At 41.2% G+C, this 25696-nt stretch overlaps 1 protein-coding gene across 4 annotated transcripts in view; it reads right to left on the minus strand.

Moving 5' to 3' along the window:
* crfa4 (cytokine receptor family, class I receptor 4) overlaps nt 1-25696 on the minus strand; it is a 57866-nt gene that overhangs the window by 11885 nt on the left and 20285 nt on the right. For 3 of the 4 annotated variants that reach the window (XM_086282423.1, XM_086282421.1, XM_086282420.1), the window contains exons 2-4: nt 18944-19053; nt 7844-7985; nt 6311-6480 (exon numbers count right to left, since the gene is read on the minus strand). In XM_086282423.1, coding sequence (XP_086138549.1) covers nt 6311-6480; nt 7844-7985; nt 18944-19034 — 403 coding nt within the window. In that variant the 5' untranslated portion in view covers nt 19035-19053. Of the gene's footprint in view, nt 1-6310; nt 6481-7843; nt 7986-18943; nt 19054-19130; nt 19222-25696 lie in introns of those variants that run through there. The other variant, XM_086282422.1, reaches the window with a different exon arrangement.

A 25696-nucleotide genomic window follows, 5' to 3' on the forward strand; every position in this document is an offset into this window, starting at 1 on the left:
GACATATAATTACATTCCCCTTTTTTCACACAACTAGATTTCCATTTGCTTTGCAGACTTATGCTTAAGTGTTACTTTTTACTGCCATTAACAGAATAAATCCAATTTAGCCAAGAAGTCAGCAATCATGTCAGTCGGGACGGTGAGTCAGTGGAACAGGGCAACGGGATGTGAGTAGAGGTTATTAAGCCTTAAAACATATTCTGGCAGAAAGCAACAGGCTCTGAAAATAAGTCAAGAGAGCAGTGCTGGGAGAAAACCATTAATCTTGTGAATTCATAAGTGAAAACATTTATTTTGCCACTCAATCTGCTCTCAATGCTGCTGTTTCTTTCCAAACTGACAGCTGCTCATTAAAGATGTTAAATGTTAAACTAGATCCATTTAAATAGAGCTGAAGAAGCGCATTCAGGTATGGCACTGTGCCATAATGAAGGAGACGAGGAAATCACTTTAGCTTTGGACCAAAGCAAAGTAAAATTTGTTTTCCCAAATTGAATAGGCTCTGTAATAGACTGAACAGCTTTCTAATCTGCTTGATTTGTTGCCATTCCAGCTAAAAATGGAGTTAAGAGCCAAGCCAATTGGTAATGTATTTTCTGATTCAGGAATTTAAATGTATGTAAGTTGTGAGGAGACAGCAGACAGTGTGTTCTGCAAAAGTACAAATGGAAAGTGCCAAAAGAGCCAAATGTTGACAACACAGCATTCTGACCTGTCATCCAAACATGGTCCCTCTAGGTTACAAAAAAAGCATAGCCAAAACACTTACACACAAACCAATGTGTGACATCACTGTGGCTGTGTCCATCTGTTATATACAGTTTATGTGTAAAAGGTATTCCCTCAGCAGACGGTACTTGTTACACTTAAAGACAATTTTAAATCAAAACTCTAAACACGACCTGTCCAGATGAGGTTATGTGTTGAGGGTAAGTACCATGGTGATTCAGCCAGATAGCCACAACGCTTCCTTTAATCTCCCTTCATAGTGCACACCTCACATCCCCCTATTATCCTCTATTTAGGTTCAGGATTAATCCAATCCAGATGAAGTAGGTGGGTAATTATTCACGCCATCACAGTGACTATTACAGTTGTTATTAACTCCTAGTTCTCGGCAAACTGGCAGCTCTGTCAACTGTCAAGTTCTCTTTGTCTTTTTATGAACTTGAAGATGAGCCTAAAGATCCTCCTCTGTCCTTGAGTGTTAATTTTTTTTAATGAATGGTGTGATGTAATGATAAAGAGGTCAAATTTACAGCTGTACTTAGTTAGGGCTAATTTTGAGCAAGGACAAAACCTGTTATTTACATAGTGAATAAAGGTCATATTGAGCTGCTTGTACTAATGTGGTAAAACTATTCATGACATTGGTGAAACTATAATCTTGGAGCAGTTTCTCAGAATGTTATCTCCTGAGCTTCAGGTTTGGATCAGAGAACACAACCCTGGTTCAGCAATGGAAGCGGCTCGGTTAGCTGATGTTTTTGTTGCTGCCAGAAAGAAGGGGCAAGCATGGAGCCATAATGCATGGAAGGTATCGAGGGACACCCGGAAGATACCTCAGCAAAACCATCTGGATTCAGCAAATACAAGCACCAGTAAGAGCTCTCAGTCTACCATTAGACCACCAAAGGCCTCTGGTAAGAAGCTCATTTGTTATCTTTGTGGATTAGAGGGCCATACAAAACCTATGTGCCCAAGAAATTCTGCTAAAATGGTGCAAATGTGTTTTGCTCCTCGTTCTAATGCTGATCCTGAGCAGGAGAGTGACAAATCCATCAAAATGAGCCAGATTGAAGTGAATGGGGTTCTACTCAATGCCCTTCTTGACTCTGGCAGTTCTCGGTCTCTTATTCACTCAGATTTTGCCCCACCTAATATTGTTCGCACCAGTGATACAATTTCAATCTGTTGTGTCCATGGAGATGATAAAAGATATCCGACAGCTGACATCTACATTAAAGTTCAGGACCAGATGTATCTGCTGAATGTGGGTGTTGTGAACAGTTTGCCTTACTCTGCCGTGTTAGGGCGTGACCTTCCTGTGCTTTTTGATTTGTTGGAGTCTGAGCAGACTGAGGAGTGCAATGTAGCTGTTACCAGAGCTCAGGCTAAGCAAGTCAGTACCCACTCTGAGACCCTGAGTGCCCTGCCTTTTTTTAATGAGGAGTTTGAGACAACTGTGGTGAAGCCACGGAAGACCCGCAGACAAAGAAGGCAGGAGAAATTCAAATTTTCACCTGTGGATACACTAACAGACGCTGAGCCAACACCGTCACCCCTAGGGTTTAATATTCCAACTGAAATTGCTGAACTCCAAAAATCTGATCAATCTTTAATATCTCTTTTCCGGAAGGCCAAAGAAAAGGAACCTGGAGTAGAGCAGGTTCTTAACAGTGAGTACATCTTGCAAAATGACATTCTCTATCGTCAGCAGGGGTCGGTGCTGCAGCTGGTGGTTCCCCAGAAGGTTAGAAACGCCATTCTCACCTTAGGGCATTCTATTCCGTGGGCTGGCCACCTTGGTAAACACAAGACCACAGCTCGCATCAAACATCATTTCTACTGGCCTGGTCTTAGCAAAGATGTGGCTCAGTTTTGTAAAAGTTGCCCACAGTGTCAGATAACATCTGCTAAAATCCCCCATAGAGCTCCACTCCAACCTCTCCCTGTCATCGGCACTCCTTTTGAGCGTCTTGGAATGGATATTGTAGGGCCTGTTGAGAGGAGCAAAGCAGGAAATCGTTACATGCTTGTTGTAACAGATTATGCCACAAAATATCCTGAGGTGTTCCCTTTAAAATCTATAAAGGCCAAGCCCATTGCATTTTGTTTAGTGCAGTTCTTTGCAAGAGTTGGGTTTCCACGAGAAATACTAACTGATCAAGGCTGAGAACTTCACCATACCACCCTCAAACTGATGGGCTGACAGAACTGTTTAACCAGACATTGAAACAGATGCTCAGGAAGTTTGTCAACGACAGTGGTAACGATTGGGATCAATGGCTGCCATATCTACTCTTTGCTTATAGAGAAGTCCCCCAAGCCTCCACAGGTTTTTCACCTTTTGAGCTGTTGTATGGTTATGAGGTTCGTGGCCCTCTAACTCTGTTAAAGGAGATTTGGGAGGGAGACAAGGTGGAGGGGGGATCCAAGAACATTTTGTCTTATGTCATTCAGATGAGAGAACGGTTGGAGAAAATGGGTGAACTTGCTCAATCACATATGGTGGAGGCCCAGCAGCAGCAGAAGTCTTGGTATGATAAATCTGCTCGTCAGCGTGCGTTTGAGCCAGGACAAAAGGTGCTCGTGCTCCTCCCCAGTGACAACAACAAATTGTTGGCAAAGTGGCAGGGGCCATTTGAAGTCATGAGGAAGCTGGGACCCACCACATATGAGGTGTCCACCCCAGGGCAGTTGCGCTCCAGCAAGGTCTTGCATATAAACCTTCTGAAGGAGTGGGTGGAGCGTATTGAACACAAGGCGGATGCAATGCTCATACGGCGAGTGCCTGAAGAAGATGAAGCAGATGAGCAATATCTACCACCTGCTGGCTCTCTAGATTATGATCTCAGCCATCTCCCAGAGGACAAGCAGCAGCAGGTGAGAGAAATGTGTAAATCAGCAGTCTTTCAAGAGAATCCAGGGAGAACTGACATTGTCGAACATGATATTGTGGTACGAGAAGGTGCCTCTGTGAGACGATTAAGTTACAGGATCCCAGAACGTCTGCTGCCTTCATTGAAGAAGGAAATCGATTTGATGCTATCTCTAGGGATCATTGAAAGATCTAAGAGTGAATGGTGCAACCCTGTGGTCTTGGTACCCAAAAAGGATGAGAGTATGAGGTTCTGCATTGATTTCAGGTACCTGAACTCCATATCCATGTTTGACTCCTACCCGACACCAAGAATTGATGATCTACTTGAACGTCTGGGAAAAGCAAGGTACCTGACCACAATAGATCTGTGTAAGGGTTACTGGCAGGTCCCACTCACTCAACGGTCCAGAGAGTTCACAGCATTCAGAACACCATGGGGGCTTTTCCAATTTACAGTCTTGCCATTTGGACTACATGGAGCTCCAGCAACTTTCCAACGGCTGATGGATCAGGTATTACATGACTGCTCTGACTTTGCTGCTGCTTACTTGGATGATATTGTTATCCACAGCAACACCTGGGAGGAGCATGTGGAACACCTGCGAACTGTTCTGGACCACCTGCACTCAGCTGGGTTGACGGTGAATCCGTCAAAGTGTGTTTTCGCCGCTGCTGAGACAGAATACCTGGGCCATGTCATCGGCAAGGGGGTTATCAGGCCACAAGTCAGCAAAATCGAGGCCATGGAATCATCCCCCCTGCCCCAAACAAGGAAGCAGCTGAGATCCTTTTTGGGCATGGCAGGTTTCTACCGTCGTTTCATCCCTCAGTTCTCCAACAGGGCAGCTCTGCTCACAGACCTGACGGGATCACGTTCCCCCAATTACATCCAGTGGACAGAGGAGGCAGTGGCAGCGTTTCATGACATACAACAGTCACTAAGTAAGCAACCAGTTTTGTACAGTCCCAACTTTGATGAACCATTCATATTACAGACTGATGCTTCAGATCGGGGCCTGGGAGCTGTCCTCCTTCAGGAAACCATGGAAGGCCGCCATCCAGTGGCTTACATCAGCCGGAAACTGTTTCCACGGGAAGTTCGGTATTCCACAGTAGAGAAGGAGACCTTAGCGATCAAGTGGGCCCTGGACTCCTTCCGCTACTATCTACTGGGAAGAGACTTAACCTTGGAAACTGATCACAAAGCACTACAGTGGCTTGAGCAGATGAAGGACACAAATGGGCGAATTACCCACTGGTACCTGGCCTTACAGCCATTCCGATTCACTGTCCACCACGTACCAGGCAAGGAGAACCTTACTGCTGACTATCTCTCTCGCTGTTCCAGCGAGAGCTCTGAAGAGGGGAGGTGTGTGATGGCATGCCACACATGGTAAGCTCCACACCTCATCACCCGTTGATTCACTTTAGTTTAATTTACAGTCACTACTTTAAAATATTCTATTTATTGTTCAATATCGTTTCTTTATTAAATGTATTCATTTTTCCATCACACCTTCCAATGTTTATATGGCGTGCACACATATTAACCTTGCAAGGTCAAAGTTCTGTTTTGTTATATTAATACATCTTTCTTTGTTTGAGTTACCTGGGGGTTGGTGTCTCCTCCTGTCTGGCAAAAGGTGTGGCAAAGGGCTGGGAGACCTGAAGTACTGCTGACAGCCTAATTGGATTGCACCACATGCTTCATTGCCTGGGGGGTGTTTCATGTTTGTTTAAATGTTTTGTATTAGTTGGTTATATGGCAGCCATCTTGTTTTCCCCCGTGTGTGTCATTTGGTTTAGCTAAACCAGTATTTAAGTCCCCCTGTGTGTCATTTCAGCAGGTCAGTTTACCATATGTTTGTTTGAGGTTTTGGTAATTATTATCTTGAGTTTAGTCTGTTGAGTTGACCTCTTTTATTGGTCTGCCTGTTTAAGTTTTGGCTTTGTTAAATATATTTTCATATTTTTGGGTCAATAAAACCCGTTTTTTGAATTAAAACCACCGGTGTCCTTTATGCTTTACTGCTTGGTTCCTGACAACTAATAACACATTTGGTGGCTTTTTACCAGATACACATAAAATTACAGCTCAATTATGATGACAGTGAGGAAAAGTTAAAAACCTACTGATTTCCAGTCCAAAGTCCTTTGGCTCTTCGTGTACAAATGTTTTTCTGTTTCTGATTTATATCGAGTTTGAGATTAGAACAAGTTCTCCTTCCCGTGAACTTGCTGTGAATTATCTTATTTATGCAATCTTTTAAGTTTTCCAGGAGGTAAAATGAATTAAAGCCTGCAGACAATAAAGTCATCTCACTTTTGCCCTTTATTTCGCTGCTGCTTTGACCACAGGTGGCGCAGCTGGCTGTCTGAGCATGAAGATTTCTTTTTTAAAAAATGGGTTTATCAATACTCAGACATGAATTTTGAAGCCTTGAAACTCGCTCTGTTTTCGTCTGTTTTCTTGTATCACTTTGTTCTCAATGTTAGTCAGTAAATAAGAGGTCGCAAGGAGAAATCTGCACCAAAATCCATTTCCAATGGAATCAAATTCCATTTAACAGAACAGTTTTGTTGTTGGCTGAATAACAAACAAACCAAATCAAAACAAAAAGAAGCAAAAAAACTGAACTTCTGTGTAATGGAGTCATATAATTAGTTTGAATCAGCATTTTTAACCGAGATCCGACCCCTTACCTATTTCCGCCACGTCCAGGCAGTGCTGCTCGGAGGTGTAGTTTCTGTGGGTGGTTATGGCGGTCACGGTCAAACAGTACACCATCCATATAGATGTGTGGCTGCTGTCAAAGTGGCAGCTGTTGGGGCCGCCAGTCACATAGTCTGGACATTCCAGTTTGGCTTCCTTCCTTCACAAAATCAAAGAAAAAACACATTTAGATAAACACTAACAAACAAAAGGGAAATCAGTAAATTAACACTGGACATCTTTTTAAACAATACTTGGGCTTTCTTTTCTTTTTGGCTTTTTTAACAGTCTAATTTTGTCTAATTTCCAAGCAGGTTTGCAATAATTTATCACACTTATTGTAGACATCATGAAGCCAAACATCCAACCAGAGGGCTGAAGAACTGTTTTCAGCCAAAAGAAAAACAAGGTATCCCACAACAGATGGTCTCACTCCTGAGGACCTGAGGTTAACACATGGAGATTACAGAGAGAGACACACAAATTCTGGGGAAAGTTCTCGATCAAGCCCCAAACCAAAACTGAATCCAGTCCTGACCTAGTAGTCCCAACATCTGTAACCAGCTTAAAATCAGGTTAAAACCATTATAAAGAAATGGCCAAATCAAAGCCCCAAATCAGGTTCAACGTTAGGCTAATGCCTCAAATTGATCTTAACTGTAATATTTTAAGGAACTTGTCTTTAAGTTTTGAAACTTTTCTATATGGAGGATAATCACAAGCTTATGTTTAACCTTATTAGCATGTTTGTATTCAGTCCTAGTGAGGGTATTTCATGTAAATAAAAAGTGTGTAATGGCAGTTTAATATATTAAAACACAAACAGCACTGAGGTGTGCCTGCAGAGTGTAATCTCCCTCTCTGAGCTGTGACTTTATTCCTAGCTGCTTTGGTGTTTAGTAAGATTTTGTCTTTTTTTTTTTTTTATCAGATAATCCCTGATCTACATTTGTTTTCCCAAACAAACATACAAAGTGCAGCAGGAGATGAAACAACAATCAGTAGGAGCTCTGAAGCCACGTGGTGGTCAAAAGCACAATCCAATTTGTCCTGATTAGTGGCAGCGTTTTCTTTGCTGTGGCTGCCATCTGGGCCAGCTGGCATCTGTTTGAGGCCACGTGAGTCTGCGTTCAGGATTTCAGAGCAGCTTGGAAATATTGACCTTCTTAAAAGCTTCCCGGTGACGCGAAGCACGAGAAATCAAACTGCACAAACTCACCTGACCCAGTAACTGACCCAGTGTGCTGCTGATCTGGGGCTTCTTTTATAGTTTCACAAGGCTAAAACAAGGCTCTTATTGTTTGTTAGGGTGGATGTTTTGTAAGGTTTTATAACATAATATGTTTACACTAACCCCACTAATGTGGGTTAGTGTAAAGCATTGATGAAATTTGAAACAATTTGATTACAATTTTTAAAGCCTTTTAGTCCCTCAGTCTCAAACATATGCACTAAGGCCACCAGTCAACACCTATCTACTGTTTATTTTAGTCCTAGTTAACTGTGAGATGTGGAGTTCATACTCTTTGGAGTAGGTGAGGATGTGGGTGACTTCCTCTCCGTCTGTCAGGTTGCTGAGTGGATGCCACCAGCAGGTGAAGTCCTCCATGTTTGGCGAGCGGCAGAAGTAGATGTGAGGCCTTGTCGTGGTGCCACCAGTCGCCTCTGTGGAGTCACATATGGGTGGAGTTAGAGGAAGTATGATGAAATTATAGTCTGCTCACCACATCTTTCTTCCTCAAGCCCCTCAGTTTAATTCATTCTGTCTGTTACAAGCCATTTCAGCTACTTCCTCTTTAAGGTCATCCTCCCTTTGACCTAACATTCATTTGACTGGCTGTCTGTCAGTTTGAAATATTTGGCCACATTTGTGCCTGTGATATCATACAAGGCCAAGAGTAGAAAAAAACTGAACCTGAGTGTCTGAAACCTGAAATTTTGCTCACAATGAACACCTGTATATACAGTGACCTTCATTGTTTTAAACTTGTATGTATGACACACAATAAGAAATGGCAGCTGTGGTGCAAAAATCATTGATGATTACAGTGGGGCAAAAAAGTATTTAGTCAGCCACCGATTGTGCAAGTTCCCCCACCTAAAATGATGACAGAGGTCAGTAATTTGCACCAGAGGTACACTTCAACTGTGAGAGTCAGAATGTGAAAAAAAAAATCCATGAATCCACATGGTAGGATTTGTAAAGAATTTATTCATAAATCAGGGTGGAAAATAAGTATTTGGTCAATAACAAAAATACAACTCAATACTTTGTAACATAACCTTTGTTGGCAATACCAGAGGTCAAACGTTTACTATAGGTCTTTACCAGGTTTGCACACACAGTAGCTGGTATTTTGGCCCATTCCTCCATGCAGATCTTCTCGAGAGCAGTGATGTTTTGGGGCTGTCGCCGAGCAACACGGACTTTCAACTCCCGCCACAGATTTTCTATGGGGTTGAGGTCTGGAGACTGGCTAGGCCACTCCAGGACTTTCAAATGCTTCTTTCGGAGCCACTCCTTTGTTGCCCGGGCGGTGTGTTTTGGATCATTGTCATGTTGGAAGACCCAGCCTCGTTTCATCTTCAAAGTTCTCACTGATGGAAGGAGGTTTTGGCTCAAAATCTCACGATACATGGCCCCATTCATTCTGTCCTTAACACGGATCAGTCGTCCTGTCCCCTTGGCAGAAAAACAGCCCCATAGCATGATGTTTCCACCCCCATGCTTCACAGTAGGTATGGTGTTCTTGGGATGCAACTCAGTATTCTTCTTCCTCCAAACACGACGAGTTGAGTTTATACCAAAAAGTTCTACTTTGATTTCATCTGACCACATGACATTCTCCCAATCCTCTGCTGTATCATCCATGTGCTCTCTGGCAAACTTCAGACGGGCCTGGACATGCACTGGCTTCAGCAGCGGAACACGTCTGGCACTGCGGGATTTGATTCCCTGCCGTTGAAGTGTGTTACTGATGGTGACCTTTGTTACTTTGGTCCCAGCTCTCTGCAGGTCATTCACCAGGTCCCCCCGTGTGGTTCTGGGATCTTTGCTCACCGTTCTCATGATCATTTTGACCCCACGGGATGAGATCTTGCGTGGAGCCCCAGATCGAGGGAGATTATCAGTGGTCTTGTATGTCTTCCATTTTCTGATGATTGCTCCCACAGTTGATTTTTTCACACCAAGCTGCTTGCCTATTGTAGATTCACTCTTCCCAGTCTGGTGCAGGTCTACAATACTTTTCCTGGTGTCCTTCGAAAGCTCTTTGGTCTTGGCCGTGGCGGAGTTTGGAGTCTGACTGTTTGAGGCTGTGGACAGGTGTCTTTTATACAGATGATGAGTTCAAACAGGTGCCATTCATACAGGTAACGAGTGGGGGACAGAAAAGCTTCTTACAGAAGACGTTACAGGTCTGTGAGAGCCAGAGATTTTCCTTGTTTGAGGTGACCAAATACTTATTTTCCACCGTGATTTACGAATAAATTCTTTACAAATCCTATAATTAAGAAGTAGGACAACTGAAGCAAACATGGCCCACATGACTGCAGCAAACTGAAAACTATTACAATCATTTCTAAAAACACGTCCTCTCTTTTTTTATGATTTATTGAGAGCAGACTGATGATAATTCAATTTCTTTCAAATTAAATATAAAAGACAGACAAAGTGGGCATACAGCTGTGCTACACAGTAACTCTTTGATCAATCTGCTCTTCTTCAGGCACAGCAGGGATTTTGGAGACTCACACTGTGAATACAAACACAGTGCTCTCTAAAGCATGACACTCTTTCACAAGCAGAAAAACAACTGGCCAAAAACAGGGGCAGACAAATCAATCAAGCACTCATCAGCCACACGTGAACAGTTGGCGAGTGTCAAAAAATGCCCTGCGCCAAAAAGGAGGCAGGAAAAAAATGTATTGATAAATAAATAAATGTTCAGAAATAATTAAAATAAATAAATGAACATATCAGTTGAATGATATATAAATATTTATGGATTCAAAAACCCCGTTGTAGTTTCAATTCACAATTTTGAATTTATTTTGGAATTCTCTAATGTACAGAGTTATACATACAGACTCAAATATATACTCACTTAAATCTTTCAGCGATGCTGAGGGTTCTGCAGAGTCTTTTAACTTTTTAAGGCGTATTAACTTCTTATTAGTGATCATTACTGACTACAAGTGGTTGCTTCATTGTTCAGCACAACAGCACTAATTAACAGCAATCACTGGACTGACTAACACTCAGGACAATGGGAAAATTCAAGGAACTTAGATTAAGATTTGCAGATTTACACAGGTTAGGAATGTCTCTTGGAGCCATTTTGTAAACAACTGGAAATTCCAAGATGATCAGTTCAACATTTCAAGAATTTGTATCTGTAACTTTTTTGCAACACCTTAAAGTTTGACTGAAATTTGCAGCTGCCCACATGGACAAGCCAAATGCCTTCTGGAGAAAAGTTTTGTGGTCAGACAAAAGAAAGTTTGAGCCGCCTGGCCACAACGACAAGAGGTATATTGGTAGACAGAGGTATGTAAACACTGTACCATCTGGCAAGTATGGTGGTGGTAGCATCATGCTATGGCGCTATTTTGCTGACAGTTGTACTAGCATATTACATAAACTGGATGGAAAAATCAAGAAGGAGGACTATACCTCCAAATTCTTCAGCTTCACCTCAAATCAACAGCTAGATCGTCAAAACGTCTCAAGCAGAACAATGATTTAGAAAAAACAAAACAAAAACAAATATGTGGCCAGGTGCTTAAAACATGTGCTGAGCAACTCTGCAGTGTTTTTTCTTATATCTTTCTTTTATCACTTCAGCAACAAAAGGTTTCCCGAGGTATGGAAAAAACATCTTTAGTGATGAAGTCTTTTGAATAAATTATCAGGAAGGAGATCCTGCAGCAGGTAGAAAAGCTTATCGGCCCACTACAATTTGCATACAGGCCGTGTAGGGGTGTTGATGATGCAGTGGTCACTCTGTTAAATTTCCTATATTGCCATCTTGATGGTGCCAAAGCGTCATGCTCAACTCTCATTTATTGTTTTTTCTTCAGCTTTTAATACTATCCAGCCACATCATCATCATCATCAACTTTATTTATAAAGCACTTTAAAATAACCACAGCTGACACAAAGTGCTGTGGAACTGTAAAATAAAATTACATGAGATATAAGTAAAAACCAAATAAAAGAAGAGTGGAATCATTAATTAAATAACTACTTCAATTAAAAGAGAAACTAAGTCTCACTGAGGTTAAAAGCCAAGGAATAAAAGTGGGTTTTAAGACGTGATTTAAAAGTGGACAGTGAAGGGGCCTCTCTAACGTGCATGGGCAAATTATTCCATAATTTTGGAGCCATGATAGAGAAGGCCCTGTCCCCTCTGAGCTTCCTCCTGGATCTCGGTACCTCCAGGAGCAGCTGGTCAGCTGACCTGAGAGAGCGACAGGGTGTGTGGGGATGAAGAAGCTCAGAGAGGTAAGGCGGGGCAAGACTGTGAAGGCATTTAAAAACAAACACAAGAATTTTAAAATTAACTCTAAAAGACACAGGCAGCCAGTGCAGAGAGGCTAGCACGGGGGTTATATGCTCTCTTTTTCTAGTTCCTGTTAGGAGTCGTGCAGCCGCATTTTGAACCTGCAATGAGAGCAATGACTGACTGACCCCCACATAAAGTGAGTTACAGTAGTCCAGGCAGGAAGAAATAAAAGCATGGCTCACTGTTTCAAGGTGCTGCCTCGAAAGAAAAGATTTTACTCTTGCCAGTCGCCTTAAATGATAAAAACTGGACTTAGTTAGGACTTAGACACATAGCTTAGCTGATGAACTTCTTAACCAGTCTAAACTTGATTTTAATCTTGTTGGCTGGATTTTAGACTTTTTAGCTGACAGGTCTCAGTGTGTGAGAGTAAACGGCTGTTTTTCCAAACAGCTGAACTCTTCTACTGCTTCACCACAGGGTTGCTGCCTCTCCACTTTACTATATATTTTGTACAGTAATGAATGTCGCAGTACACAGGCTAACAGGCATGTCATTACAGATGCCGATGACACAGTCATGGTAAGCCTCCTTCATGGTGAAGAGGATTCCCATGGGCCTGTTGTGGATGAGTTTGCTTCTTGGTGTGATCAGTCATTTTAATGATCAACACCTTGAAAACCAAGGACATGGTTATTGACTTCAGGAAGTCATCCCCCCATCCTGCACTAACAGTGGTAAATGGTGCAGCCATTGAACTAGTGGACAGTTATAAGTATTTGGGGGTTGTTGATAAGACTCTGTCCCTTTTAGCCACATCTTGCTGCTACAGTGAAAAAGGTTCAACAAAGACTACTTTTTAAGGAGATTGGGTTTTAATGTTTCTTCTGAAATAATGACCCTTTTTTTTTTTATAAAAGTTTTATTGAATCTGTTTTATTTGTTCTGCATCATTGCTTGGTATGGTAATATGTCTTTTAACAATAAGGCCAGACTTAGCAATCTGGTTAAAGTGGCTGGTCAGATTTCAGGGAGGTCTCAGGTCCAACTTGTGGACTTTTATAACAGGCAGGTGCTGAGGAAGGCAACCTCTGTCATGTTATGCTCAGACCATCCTCTCTTTAATGATTTTCAGCTGCTTCCCTGTGGTCGTGGGTATAAAGTGCCTCAGTTGAAGTCTAAGAGACATAGCGTGTCTTTTGTACCTGCTGCTATAATCACGGTTAATAATACGTAAGGGTTGTTGCCATTGCACATTTGCATTTTTTTATGAAAAATTTGGTCTGTTTTCTCTGGGCTTTGTGTTGTGTTTCTTTGTTTTCATCTCTCTGTATGAACAGACTGCAAATCAATTTCCCACTGGGGACAATAAAGTTACCATTGACCACTGACCAAACACAAGACAAAAGAAAAACAGATAAAATCTGTTTTTTGAGTGGATGAAGCAGGCTAAGATTAACCTTCTGGAATGAACTTCCCAAATCCTCAACACCATCTATATTGACATTTTGTGTACCGTGCTTTAAACCCAGGTCTGTGCCAGAAAACCAACCAATTTAAGCTAATGCTACCAATTCTGCCAAGAAGAGGGGTCAAATATCCAGCCAGAAGGCTTTTGACCCTGTGTGGATTAGAAAAAAAATCTAAAATAAGTTCAGACTGGAGCACCCAGTGCTTGTTTTTTAAATTCATTAAAGATGTGTGCGTGCAATCATTCCACCCACAGAAATCATTAAAGCTCAAAAATTACTATGACATTCCATGAAACTTCTGTCCATCAATGTGTATATAAAGACATTTTTTCCTTTTCTATTAAAAAATAATAATAATAACAAAATAAAAGAATCTTATAAATGAAAAATGTATTGTTTGCTTGCTTTAATTTAATCTAAGTGTGGGACAAGTGAACCTTTTAAAGCTAATTTGATCAGATCACTTGTGTAAACCTGTCTCTGTTGGGTCACATCTATTCATTTCCTTTCTATTCTTGTGTTTATTTATACTGTCTCAGCCCAGCTTAAGAACAGCAACAAGGAGAGGGAGACTAGTGAGGTGGTGACTTAGGACAAAAACCTAATGTATTGTAAACATATTATACATGACAACACAGCATGGCAGTTATTAATAAAACACTGTGGGAGCACAGCAGTGTGTCAACTTTGCCTTTATTACACACAAACTATTAAATCATGTTAAATCATTAAACAATACCTGCAGGGTCTCTGTATCTCTGCCACATGCTGGGGGCAAACATCCCAGCTATTATTTCTGCACCTTAAGACATTTTGCATCTAATAAAAGACGGAAATTAAACCCTACGTTTCTTATCATAATCTACACAGGAAGGAAAACTTGCTAAAAAGTTGTTCACCGCTTTGTTTTCGGTATCTCCTGAGCCGTTTTTGGCAAAGTCGCATTGCTGAAACGAACCGGCCGAAGCAGCTTCGGTGCCAACACGTGCGAACTGCTGGAGAGAAAATCAAATCTTTCGTCCCAGTAAACACATGAAAGCATCTAATGAAAAAGCTGTGACTGACTGGATAATGGAAAGGTAACGAAATGGCTATCCAGTCAGACTGCTAGATCTCACACTCACACACACCCCACATACATAAAGTGGGAAACAACAGGGAGGAAAATCAATTATCCAGCTGTCATCTCTCATCTGCTTCACCTCGACAAAATCCATTCTCTAATTTCATCAGTTTCTACCACACACACACACACACACACACACACACACACACACACACACACACACACACACACACACACACACACACACACACAATTATCCAGCCCATCTCTATCTGATAGACTGTTAGTCCCATGACTGTGATTTAAAGCAGTGCTGGAAAATTGATTGGCGTCTGAAAGCAGAGGGAAAGCGGTCCTGTCTGCACAGATAGCATGCTGTTTGTTATAAATTTTGAAAAAAAGGAAAGATCAACGGCATCATCCAGGCGATGAGGTGGCACTGAGCTCTGAGCACTCTAGGAATTAACCGAGTTTATAGCTTTTTTATGTTAGGCGCCTACTTTTTGTTTAATGAAGCAGTGAGGCAGAAATCCCCTGCCTCCAAACAACCCGAGTACATCACAGTTTTATAATTGCAAAAATTCAAAGTGTACTGCACAGATTCTTTAATACAGGATTAGAGGTCGTGTATGGAAGGTTTCTGCAGTCCCAGTGCTGTTAAATAATAATCAAAGCTCTGCTAGTAACGGATGCACGCAAACAGCAGAATGAAGTTTGTAACTAGAAGAAAAGTAACTTCTCTGATGGATGAGAGAGATGAAGTACTCAATTATCAGCTAATGTATAAAATGTATGAGTGCAACACACAGACTGAGATACCTGCTAATGAGTAACTGCTGTGTCCTGTTAAAGATTTATTACATGAAACGTGGAGCTGCACAAGACTTTAAATATAATTTTGTGTTGGGCAAATGTTTTGCAAAGTGGAAAAAACATATTTAGACTTTTTACTTGTGTAAAAGTTACAATCCCAGTTAAATAGCTTAAAAGTAAACAAGCTGTAGAATCAAAGTAATTTGTCTTGTGAGATTAAAATAAATGTCAATGTATCGAGCTAGCTATACAGAGCATTCTACTTATGTAAAATGACCATTTTCAGAATATTATATACATAATATATAGACATTTTATTAAGCTATAATTATTATTATTCATTTATTGATGTGTACACGTCTCTTTAATGGTCCACCTTGATCTATGACAGTAAAATGAATCTTCAGAATAATAAGATGCTGATGCTTAATCATTTTTAAGAAAATATTTGTATCAAACAAAAAAATTAGAAAGCTCTGCACACCTGAATTAATGATAGGTGCTAGAAATTTGTGAAAGTATAATGGAGTAAAAGCAAAGGACTGTTAAGCAGCATAACGAAAAAATCCGTAAATTAAATACAAGTACATCAAACTAGTACTCGAGTAAATGTACTCAGTTACACTCCAACTGCTCTGGTGTTGGGCAATATAAGATTAATAGTACTCTGTTCCAATGACATTGGTGGGGGGGCACTACAGGGGCTCCCTCTAGGCATGCCCCTGCCAACAGCACAAACACTTCAGTTACTGAATTTGATTCTTGCAGACAGAGCAGCTACAGCCACCTGTGCCTCCATCCACCTCTGAAACACAGCGACTACACCCCTAACTTTTAAGCTTCACCTGTATCCAGACAGATGCTGCATAAACAAGTCAGCAATTGTTACTGTGTACCCAACGTGTGAATCTGGAACAGTTATCCATGACCAACTGCTTCAGAGCAGCAAAATCAGGCACACCTCATGTCTGTGTTATCATGTTAAAGCAGGGCCTCAGTGTGGTGATTAATGTAATGAAATACTGCTTGCCCGTTGAGATGACGCTGTGGGAAGCGAGCAGTAATCCATCTGAGAATTCGTGGCGCTTCAGTCTGCGAGCAGCAGGGAAACAAAGGCCTTGTGTTTGCTGTAAGAAGCTCAGGGAGCCACGCTGCAGGGACTTTCTCATGAAAAACCAACACTTCTCAGAAATAAATCAGCTAAGGAACGCACGCTGGGCACCAATAATGCTGGACAAATTTCTACCTGCAGATGAACAGCAGTGCTTGCAATTTAATTTTTCACAAAGAATGATATCCGGCTTTAATTGCACCAACAGAAGGAGAGAAAAGAAAGAAGGCAATTCTTAGAGTGACCTAGTTTAATATATGAAGATATGAAGAGATTTCAAAGGACCAGCCTTGTATTTACATGAAACAACCAGAATATAACATGATTATTGAAGTGTACCAGAACTGGCTCTGCACCAGTGTCGTTAAAAACAAGTGCTAAATTTATTTTTGATGTAAACCTTCAAGCCCTCTCAATCTGCACAGAGCAGAGAAGGAGGTCAGGAAGTCAGACAAAGTATTACCAGAGAGCATCAAGTCAATTTTCAAAATAACAGAACAGACTATATTCTCTCCTGAAATGATTCAAAGCAAAGTGCATCAGAGACGTGATGACCTGAGGTCTGCGCTACGAAGCAGGATTTGGGTTTATCCAGGTAACTTCAAGGTTAATCCCGGGTTTTTTCAGCGTTACAAAGGCAGTTCACACCTTACTGGGTGCATCTCCATGGTAACTTATGCTGCAGACCTGATCTGCTCTGGAGGAGGTTATGCTCCAGATTAGAGATCAACAGGTAGAAAATCACCTCCTGTTGACCGATCACTTCCCTGCAAAAATAGCATGGCCATTTCTAGAAGATCCCTCAGACATCTGTGCATGGAGTGTAGGAGGGTTGAAAGAAATATAAATTCTTCGATGAATTTTCTTTTCCTGATGGTTCATACTATGATCTCAAATGCTCCATTTCCCATTTCTCCTAAGGCATTTTGTTTTCGATAAATACACCAGGGCATACATACTTGAATTGCAGTGTTGAATTATTCACTCAGTGTAGCCTTGGAAGGATATCTCTTCTTCCTCAATGAAAAGTAAGTTATTCAACACATTATAAAAGCTGAAGCACAATTTTGTAACTCAAATTGCGGCCATGAGATAATCTCTTATTGTGCTGTGCGTATCTTCAAACACAATCATGAATTCTCACCTAAACATCACTCAAAAATCAGATCAGAAAGACACAGACAAAGCGTGTTTGTGTAGGCCTAGAGATAAACCCGTGTGATGCTCCGAAACATGAGCAGCCATCAGGTTTGTGAGTCATCCTGCCTCTCCAGCTGAGGTATCGATGAGCTGCCGACATGTCCATCTGAGTGGAAGGAAATTGTCAAACTCAGCTGGCAGCCGTCTGAAGCTGATCCCGGCAGACAAAGCTGCTGCTGTTCTGAGTTTATTTTTAAATGTTCACACTGATGTGAAGGTTACCGCAAAAAATTAACTGGAAACTTATCAAGCTGATTGAAAGTGCCCATTACGGGACTCTCTGTGTGATTTAAATTGTTTAAAGACATGAACTCAGTAATCTTGAACAAAGCTGATGGACTGCCCTGTTAACAGTTATTCCCTCCCCAAAGGGAGGGAGTATGTTATCGGTTCTGTCTGGTTGTCTGCTTGCTACCCGTCTAGGCTTCACAGTTTTCAAGATATCATTTTCAAATTGTGTGATGATAGGTACCAATAACAGCTTGAACTGATCTCATTTAGGTGAAAACTGGATCAAGGTCACACCAAATATGAAAATCCGTAAAAAGTTTATATTACCCACAATTTTTTACCGATCATCTTTAAACTTCAAACAACAGCATAATAGACCTTTGCCGACACGAGAAGCTAGGTTGGTTAAGTATTTCACCGTGTCCTTCATCGTTAGCGCTCAAGATAAAAGTTGACCTTGAAAAAAAATTTCAAGAAACCATATTAAGTAATATATCATATGAAAGGACATAAACACAACTGTACAACACACTTTGTATTTTTTCAATATGATTCCCTGCAATGTCACGATGATGCAATAAGAGGCTGGCATCATCATACTGTAAAAAAAACATAATAAAGATCAAAGCTTTAGTACAGCCATTGCCCTTTAGGGATAGCTGTGCTCTCTGACTGCAAACAGACAAGACAGTAGAACAAAATTCCTCCCAAAATAATGACAGTGCTTTTCAAAAGTAAATATAAGGAAGGATAATGTAATTAAAAGATTCAGAAAGTCTGTAAAATCTCTGTAAAGAAAACACGAGCCTGCAGACCATCATTAAATGTTGGTGGAGTCCAGGCCCCTCCGGCAGCGCTGCCTTAAAAACAGAGCTGATTCTGTGGTGGAGATTGCTGCATGAACTCAGGAACACCTCTAAAGGCAAAACTGTCAGCAAACACAGCTCATTAAGTTAAAACTCTACCGAGTAAGGAAAAAGATGGATCCAAAAACATCTTCTTCAATGAGTCTGAGCTCGTTTAAGATGGCCTGAGGCCAAGTGGTGCGGGTCTGAGACACTTTTTGAAGTTCATGTATCCTGTGGCCTCCAGGCTAAAGAGGAGAGGGACCATCTGGTGTGACATCAGCACAGATGAGCAAACAGTTTTGAAAAAAAAAGAAAACCTGGGCAATAAATAAATACTTTGTAAATCATTTGTAAATCATTTGCTCTCAGACTCACCATGGTTGTGTCTTTCGGTGTGAGCGTTGTTCTGGGCGACGATCCTGCCGTAACTCACGGGAGGAAGCAGACAGAGCAGCAGCCACAACATCTCAGAGCCTTCTGTTAACCTATCAACACAAATAAACATTCAAATATGAGCTGGGGAAAAGACCCACTAAACACCTAATGCTCCTAATGCACTTACTGTGTTTCCATCTGATAACAGTGAAGTCTATCTAAGTGTCCACTTGTCTAAGAGTCACATGTTCAATTTTAAGGGGCATCAGTGGGTTCACCCTGCAGCTCCTCAAGTCCAAACACAACAGCTTTGCCTCCTCCAGTCATGAGACACATCACAAGGGATGAAACCCCCCTCACTTCCTCCTTTCTCCCATCAAATCAGTCCTGAACAACACCGCCGCCTCACCAGATTCCCATTAAAAACTTCATGCATTCCTAAAATTACAACTTCTTCCAATGAATTAATAAACGTATAGGAGAAAAAACTAATTTAGATTTATCTGTTTACCTCCCAGTGTTGACAATCTTCCACGTGTTTGCAGAAGGAGCAGAAAACAAAATCTGCCTTGGTGCATGTTACACAACAATAAAACAACAGAGAAAAACACTGTCCATTGGTATGGAAGTCCATGAATGCCCAAACTGGAATGTGATAATAATTAAATTAATTTAACTGAAATGGACTTGTAATAAAAATTTAAAACTAAATAGCAAACAGACAGGTTTTGCTCATTAAATTATCCAAAAAGGATGCCCTCATCTATTTTTTTGACCATTTAACTGAATGAAATGTAACACAGCACACAAAATACTCAGTAATCATAGAATTAACTTTTTAATCCACATATTTTTAAATGGAATTTATAAGAAAAATTGTCCCTTTTTAATCATTATAAATGCAAGTAATTGCCTTTACTCTTTCCTTTTTAGCATTCTATGCAGTGACTAACTGTAAAAGCAGATGCTTTAGCCATTTGCTAATGTGTAGCATTTAGCTGTTTGGTAACACAATGCCACAAGATTCCCAGGAGAAGACATGCCAGCAAATTAAGCTGTCATGGTCCGGAGTCTGTGACTCTGTGTTTTTGTTTAGTTTATTATTATTCTGTGGTTTTGGTTACCTTGGGTGTTTGTACTTCTCTGTTTCATGGTTCATGTTCCTATGTTCTGTGTCGCCCAGTCTGTGTTAAGTTGGTGTGTTATGTCATTACGTGTATGTGTTTCCTGTTTTACTTTGAAGGTCCGTGTCTGTTCTCAGTGTGTTCAGTTTACTTTTCCCCAGTCTCGTCAGGTCGGATTACTCCCAGCTGTGCCCTCCTTTTGTGTCTCATCCCCTCATTATCCTTCTGTGTATTTTAACCTCGTGTCTGCCTCTGTTAGTTGCTGGTTCGTCTGCGTTATTCCCCCTCCGTCATTCTGTGTTTATTCCTCCGGCTTCCTGGTCATTCTCCCTGCAAGGTACCCTCGTTCGTGTTCTGGCTTTTGTTTAGTTTTAGTTTTCCCAGTTTAGAGTTTTTACTGTTCTGTTTCTCGCCACCCTTTTTTGTTGTACTTCACCTGTTGTCAATAAAGCTCACCCTCCACTTAAGCAGTCTGCATCTTGGGTCCGTTATTAATCCATACGGCCTGCCTCGGCACCCCGTAACATAAGCCCAATATCCGAATGTGAAATGCACAGAGAAAAGCCAAAAACCCAACTCAGACTCTACAGGCCTCAGCTGGGATGGGAAATGTTTAAGTCGATGACAGAACAATTAAAAAAAGACTAAACAAGCATCACTTGTTTGGAAGAGTTTTCAGGATAAAACCTCTTCTATCTAAAAAGAACAGGGTAGCATGGTTTAGGTTCACAAAGTTGCATCTGAACAAATCACAACACTTCTTTAGCAATATATTTTGGAGAGACAAGACCAAAATGGAGATGTTTGTTCACACAGCACCGCTTTTGGAGAAAAGCAAACACAGGACACCTTGCAGTCACTGAACTGACCATAAACTCATCTATATACCAAACTGTTTTAGAGTCAGATGTAAGGACATCTGTAAGGACCACCAGCTAAAGCTTGAAAACTTGGTCATGGAACAGGACAATAAACCCAAGAACAGCAGCAAATCTCCAACAGAATGGCTGAAAAAAAATGACTCGAGGTGTTGTAACGGCTCAGCCAAAGTCCATACTTCAGCCGGACCTGATTCTTCTGGTGCAACTTTAAGCAAGCTGTGCATAAAAAATTACATACAGACAACAATAAAGTGAGATACTGTTAAAGTCATACAGAAAACAATTCACTCTGATTTGGTCATGTGCAGTACAGGTGATGCTGTCTGCATTCCTGTTCACTTTGTATACTACCCACAGAAATAGTCTGACTATTCTGCATTAGTTGGACGTATTAGTGATGGGCAGGAGAAAGAGAGCACCATGAAGTGGTCGAGGAGGAATCATCTGCTTATAAATGTGATCAGGATGTTAATGCGGTGGAGGAGTGCAAGTACTGTGGCATGCATGTTAACATAAGGCTGAACAGTTGGACCAAAATGTATACAAAATGAGGCTGTAAAGCTCCGTATCCTCTGGAGATCCTTCAATGTGTGCAGCAAAATGCTGGAGATTTTCTATCACTCAGTTGTGGTGAGCTCAGTGTACTTTGTTGTGATCTGCTGGAGAAGCAGCATTGGAGCTGGTGACACATACGGACTGAATAAACTGATTAGGAAGGCTGGCTCTGTGATTGATTGAAGACTGAAAACTTTTGAAGTTGAGGTGGGGAGGTCACTGACCAAACTGTTATCCACCGTGGATAATCCTGACCACCCTCTGCACCACTTACTGCAGATAGTGGTTAGGAGTGAAGGTCAAGGTCAAGGTAACTTTATTTATACCCATAGGCAAGGTAAATTTGCTTTACAGAAAAAATGACAGCATTTGGAGTGAAGCACCTTCTCTAACAGACCATATGTTATCACCAACTATAATTGAATTATGCCTGTGTGACCTGGCAGAGAGGCATCTGCCAGCTATTATTATAGTACTTGTACTACTATGTTACTATAATTTTATTTTGACTTCTGTATCATTACTTCAAGCTTTTTGCTGTTAAAGGTGGCTCTGTATGCTACTTAAGCATGGCACGTTTTTTTTTTTCCATGTCTGCATTGTGACATTTTGAAGGACCCACCGAAGGATCTGAGGCTGTGAACTAACTTGTATGGAATCAACATTTCTGACAGACCCAGACCCAGTGCTAACATGTACATGGAGCCAGAGGGCAGAAAACAAGAGGAATTGGTAATTCAAATTGGTTGAATTCATTTTCATTTCTATAGTGCCAATTCACAACAATTCATCTCAAAGTACTTTATATTGTCAGGTAAATACCCTAGAAATAAATCCCCAAATCACACAACCTCCTACAACCAACCACTTGGCTACGATGAGAGAAGAACTGCCTTTTAAAATGAAGAAAGCCCCAGCAGAAGCAGGCTCAGAGAAGGGCAGCCATATGGTGAGAGGAAAGGAAAGTGAGCAAAGAGAGATTGGAGAAAAAGCAAACTAGAGGAGAGAGGCCCAACCTTTACTAATAACTAATAATTGCAGAGTGGTGTACACAACGTAGAGAATGAAAAGAGTTTAGCGAAGAAGAAATGGTCAGTGCATCATGGAAAGCAAGAGTATATCCTTCAGTGTGCATATTTGTTTAATATGAAAGGTGAAGGACATATGGATGTTTGTATCTGTGTGTGCCTGTATGTCTGTGTCTATATGTCAGGTTGGGTGTCAGGCGCCACCTCTCTGGGGACATCTCAGGCCCTCCAAGGTTTGGAGGCCTATCTCCCCCTACCACCACTTCCCCTGCCAGTGGCGGACCCCCTCAGACATCGGTGCGTTGGTGGTTCTTTGTGTCTGGGGATGGGCGTCCAGGTACACACCGGCTCACTCCTTGGCGGCCGCTTATCGGGGCCTGGAGCCTGGGGCTCGCTCGGGCCACTTCGGGGGTGGGGTGCCCCCGGCCTTTCGGCCTGGGGCTCGGTCACTCAGGCGCAGCTGGCTGCCGGCGGAGCTCACGGGCGCGTCACTGCAACTCCCCCTGGCTTCTGCTCCGCGGCTGCTGAGTGAGCCCTCATCTGGGACTCTCCTCAGCTCTTACTGGGACAGTGGTTTTTGTCTTTTGCCCTTCTCCCCCGTCCCTCTTCTCAGCTGTTTCTCTTTCCCTCTTTCTTTCTCCCCTTCTTTCCCCCAGTCAAGTCTGTCCCGTATTCAGTAAGTGAAAATAAAATAAACAATAAAAGGTGAATCAAATGGACCATTACGGCAAGGCTGGGATGGTCAGTTTGGTAAAGTAAATCCGTTGGGCATCTTTCTTTGCCTTTAGACAACAATTCTGATGGCAAAAGAGCCAAACGGGACAGGCCAAAAAAAAAAAAAAAAAAAGAAAGGTGAAGGACATATTCTGGTCAAAAATGACTCTAAGATTCTTCACAGTGTTACTGGGAGCCAGAGTAGGCATCTGGTTGGATACCATATTTCTAAGATTTTAGGGCTGAGTATAAAAACTTCTGTGCCTGAATTTAGAAACAGGAAATTAGAAGTCTTCCAAGTCTTGTCTTTAAGACATTCCTGTAGTTTAATAACTAATTTTTGTGTGTTAAGATGGGTATCGTCTGCATAGCAATGAAAATGTATGCAGATTGATATTATGCTGTCTGTGAAAACCAGCAAGAAACTGCAGATCTCTGAACTAGTTAGTGGTGACTTAGTAACTTTGTTTGTAGCTGTACTTATTTTTTAGAGAAATAAAGTCAAAGTCTGGGCACTAGACCTTGGTCTGTAAAATCCCAAATTGTTTGTTTCAAATTAGCATTTGAAGCTGGACTACCCACTAAACTGACAAAACAACCTTGGCAGAACAGATATTGGACATGTTTTTGGATATTAAGTCTAAAATATTGGCACTGTTTTGAAATTTGAGGGATTTTTGCCCATGTGTAAGGTAAGATACTGACAATTTCTTCTTTTACGGCTCAGTCTGATGGGTTCATTTTCCCACAGCCAATATTACATGACTTAAAGTCAGCGGACTTCTTAACTTAGGCTTAAATATAACTCCAAATAGTTAAAGTTGCATTACAAACACATCTTCTGAACATTAAAAAAAGAAAAACTTGGTGTAAATTCACTTTCAAATTGTGGATGATTTCCAAGTTGGTGTCTTTTGTTCTCCTCTGTAACTCTAACAACTGCTGATGCTCATTCGCTCCAGCTTACATCAGATCTTATTTATCTTTCGAAAAGTGAATTACCCTGCAATGTTTGCACGACCCACAAAGTGGTTTAATAGTACTTACTGTCTCCAGAATCCCCAGAGACTAGTCAAACCATCTGGATGAAAAGATTAAAACACTGTTGGAGGGACTTTGATGTTTCTAGAAATAAAGTGCTGCAGTATTTAGACCTGTCCCCTCACAAAACATGATTTTTTAAATCAGAACATATCGTTGCCGTGACACTGACCTTTAGGTTGCTGTGTTCGATAACATCAACGATATCAGATATTAGAGGGTCTGCTCAAAGCTCATTACTTTAATCAGCTTACTCCACTGAACTGTTTCCTCAGAGCCTACTGAGCATGTGCAAGAAGTCATAGATGCACATTTACACACACTGCTGAAGGATCAGGAGAGTGGACTTATTGATATGTTTTGGTGGTTTTCTCTGCAGAGGTAAAAACACAAGTCATTCTCAAGACGTGCTGTGATCGAGAGGCAAAAAGAAGATAAACGTTTTCTGTCATTTCTGTCTTTCTATTGAGAATGAGGGTCTTCAGTAGGAAAACCAAATGCTTGTAGTCTAAAGTCACTAATAAGCTGAATGAATGCTGGATTTTCTTGGCACTCAGGAACTATTGAGGACTACTCAGCTGCAGCTTCCTAGAATCAGCTAAAGTGACCATAAACAGATTTTTCCAGGAGCTCGGGAACTTTGCAGGGTCTAAATGTGGTTCCTGGCCTGGCCACTGACAATATTTCAGAAGTGACAGTTACCTGTCAAACAACTACAAGCCTCTTAATTTCTGATTACCTGCACTGACTGTGAAGTTTATTTCTCTTTGCAAATTGTAGAAAAAACCACGAAGTTCCCCTCAGCAGGTGGATGCAGTGGCATTAGGCCTACATGAGGCTTTCACCCAGGAGTCTGAGGTCATCACCTCTACTACTTCTGCCACTACTTGTTTGTCTTTCATCCATTTTAACTTTTCTTTCTTTAGTTTTTTTCTTTGTCATGTTTTTCTTCTTCATTTTCCAAACACGTTCCAGATTTACACTCCATGTCTCCTTTTGCTCCTTTCATATCGTGTTTTTCTCATTTCATTAATGCCTACTTTATATTTTCCCTTCATACCATATATCCATATTTTAATCTTAGTTTGTTCTTTGCTTTTTCCTAGTGTCCCTAATTTTATTCTGATCTTTTGGATCCATTTCTTTTCTCTGTGTTTTTTTCTTACCTTCCTTCTTACACCTATATTGTTTACACTGTTTACTTCTCCTGTTCATCTGCCCTTATGTACTTTTACTTCATTTGCTTTCACCCCATCTCCTTATTTCTTTTTATTACTTTGTTTAAATCCTTTTACCTGTCACGTTCAAGCTTGCCTTCCTTCTTTCCATGTTATCCACCTCCCTCTGCCTTTCTTTTACTGCTCATAGCTGACCCTTACATGTAGCTGATTATTGCTTTAAGCTTGGACT

Source organism: Aulonocara sp. 'chitande type north' Nkhata Bay, linkage group LG23, assembly GCF_057382095.1.
Source record: "Aulonocara sp. 'chitande type north' Nkhata Bay isolate Kocher_YH1m ecotype deep benthic linkage group LG23, A_spYH_male_GT1.1, whole genome shotgun sequence".
Lineage (NCBI taxonomy): Eukaryota > Metazoa > Chordata > Actinopteri > Cichliformes > Cichlidae > Aulonocara > Aulonocara sp. 'chitande type north' Nkhata Bay.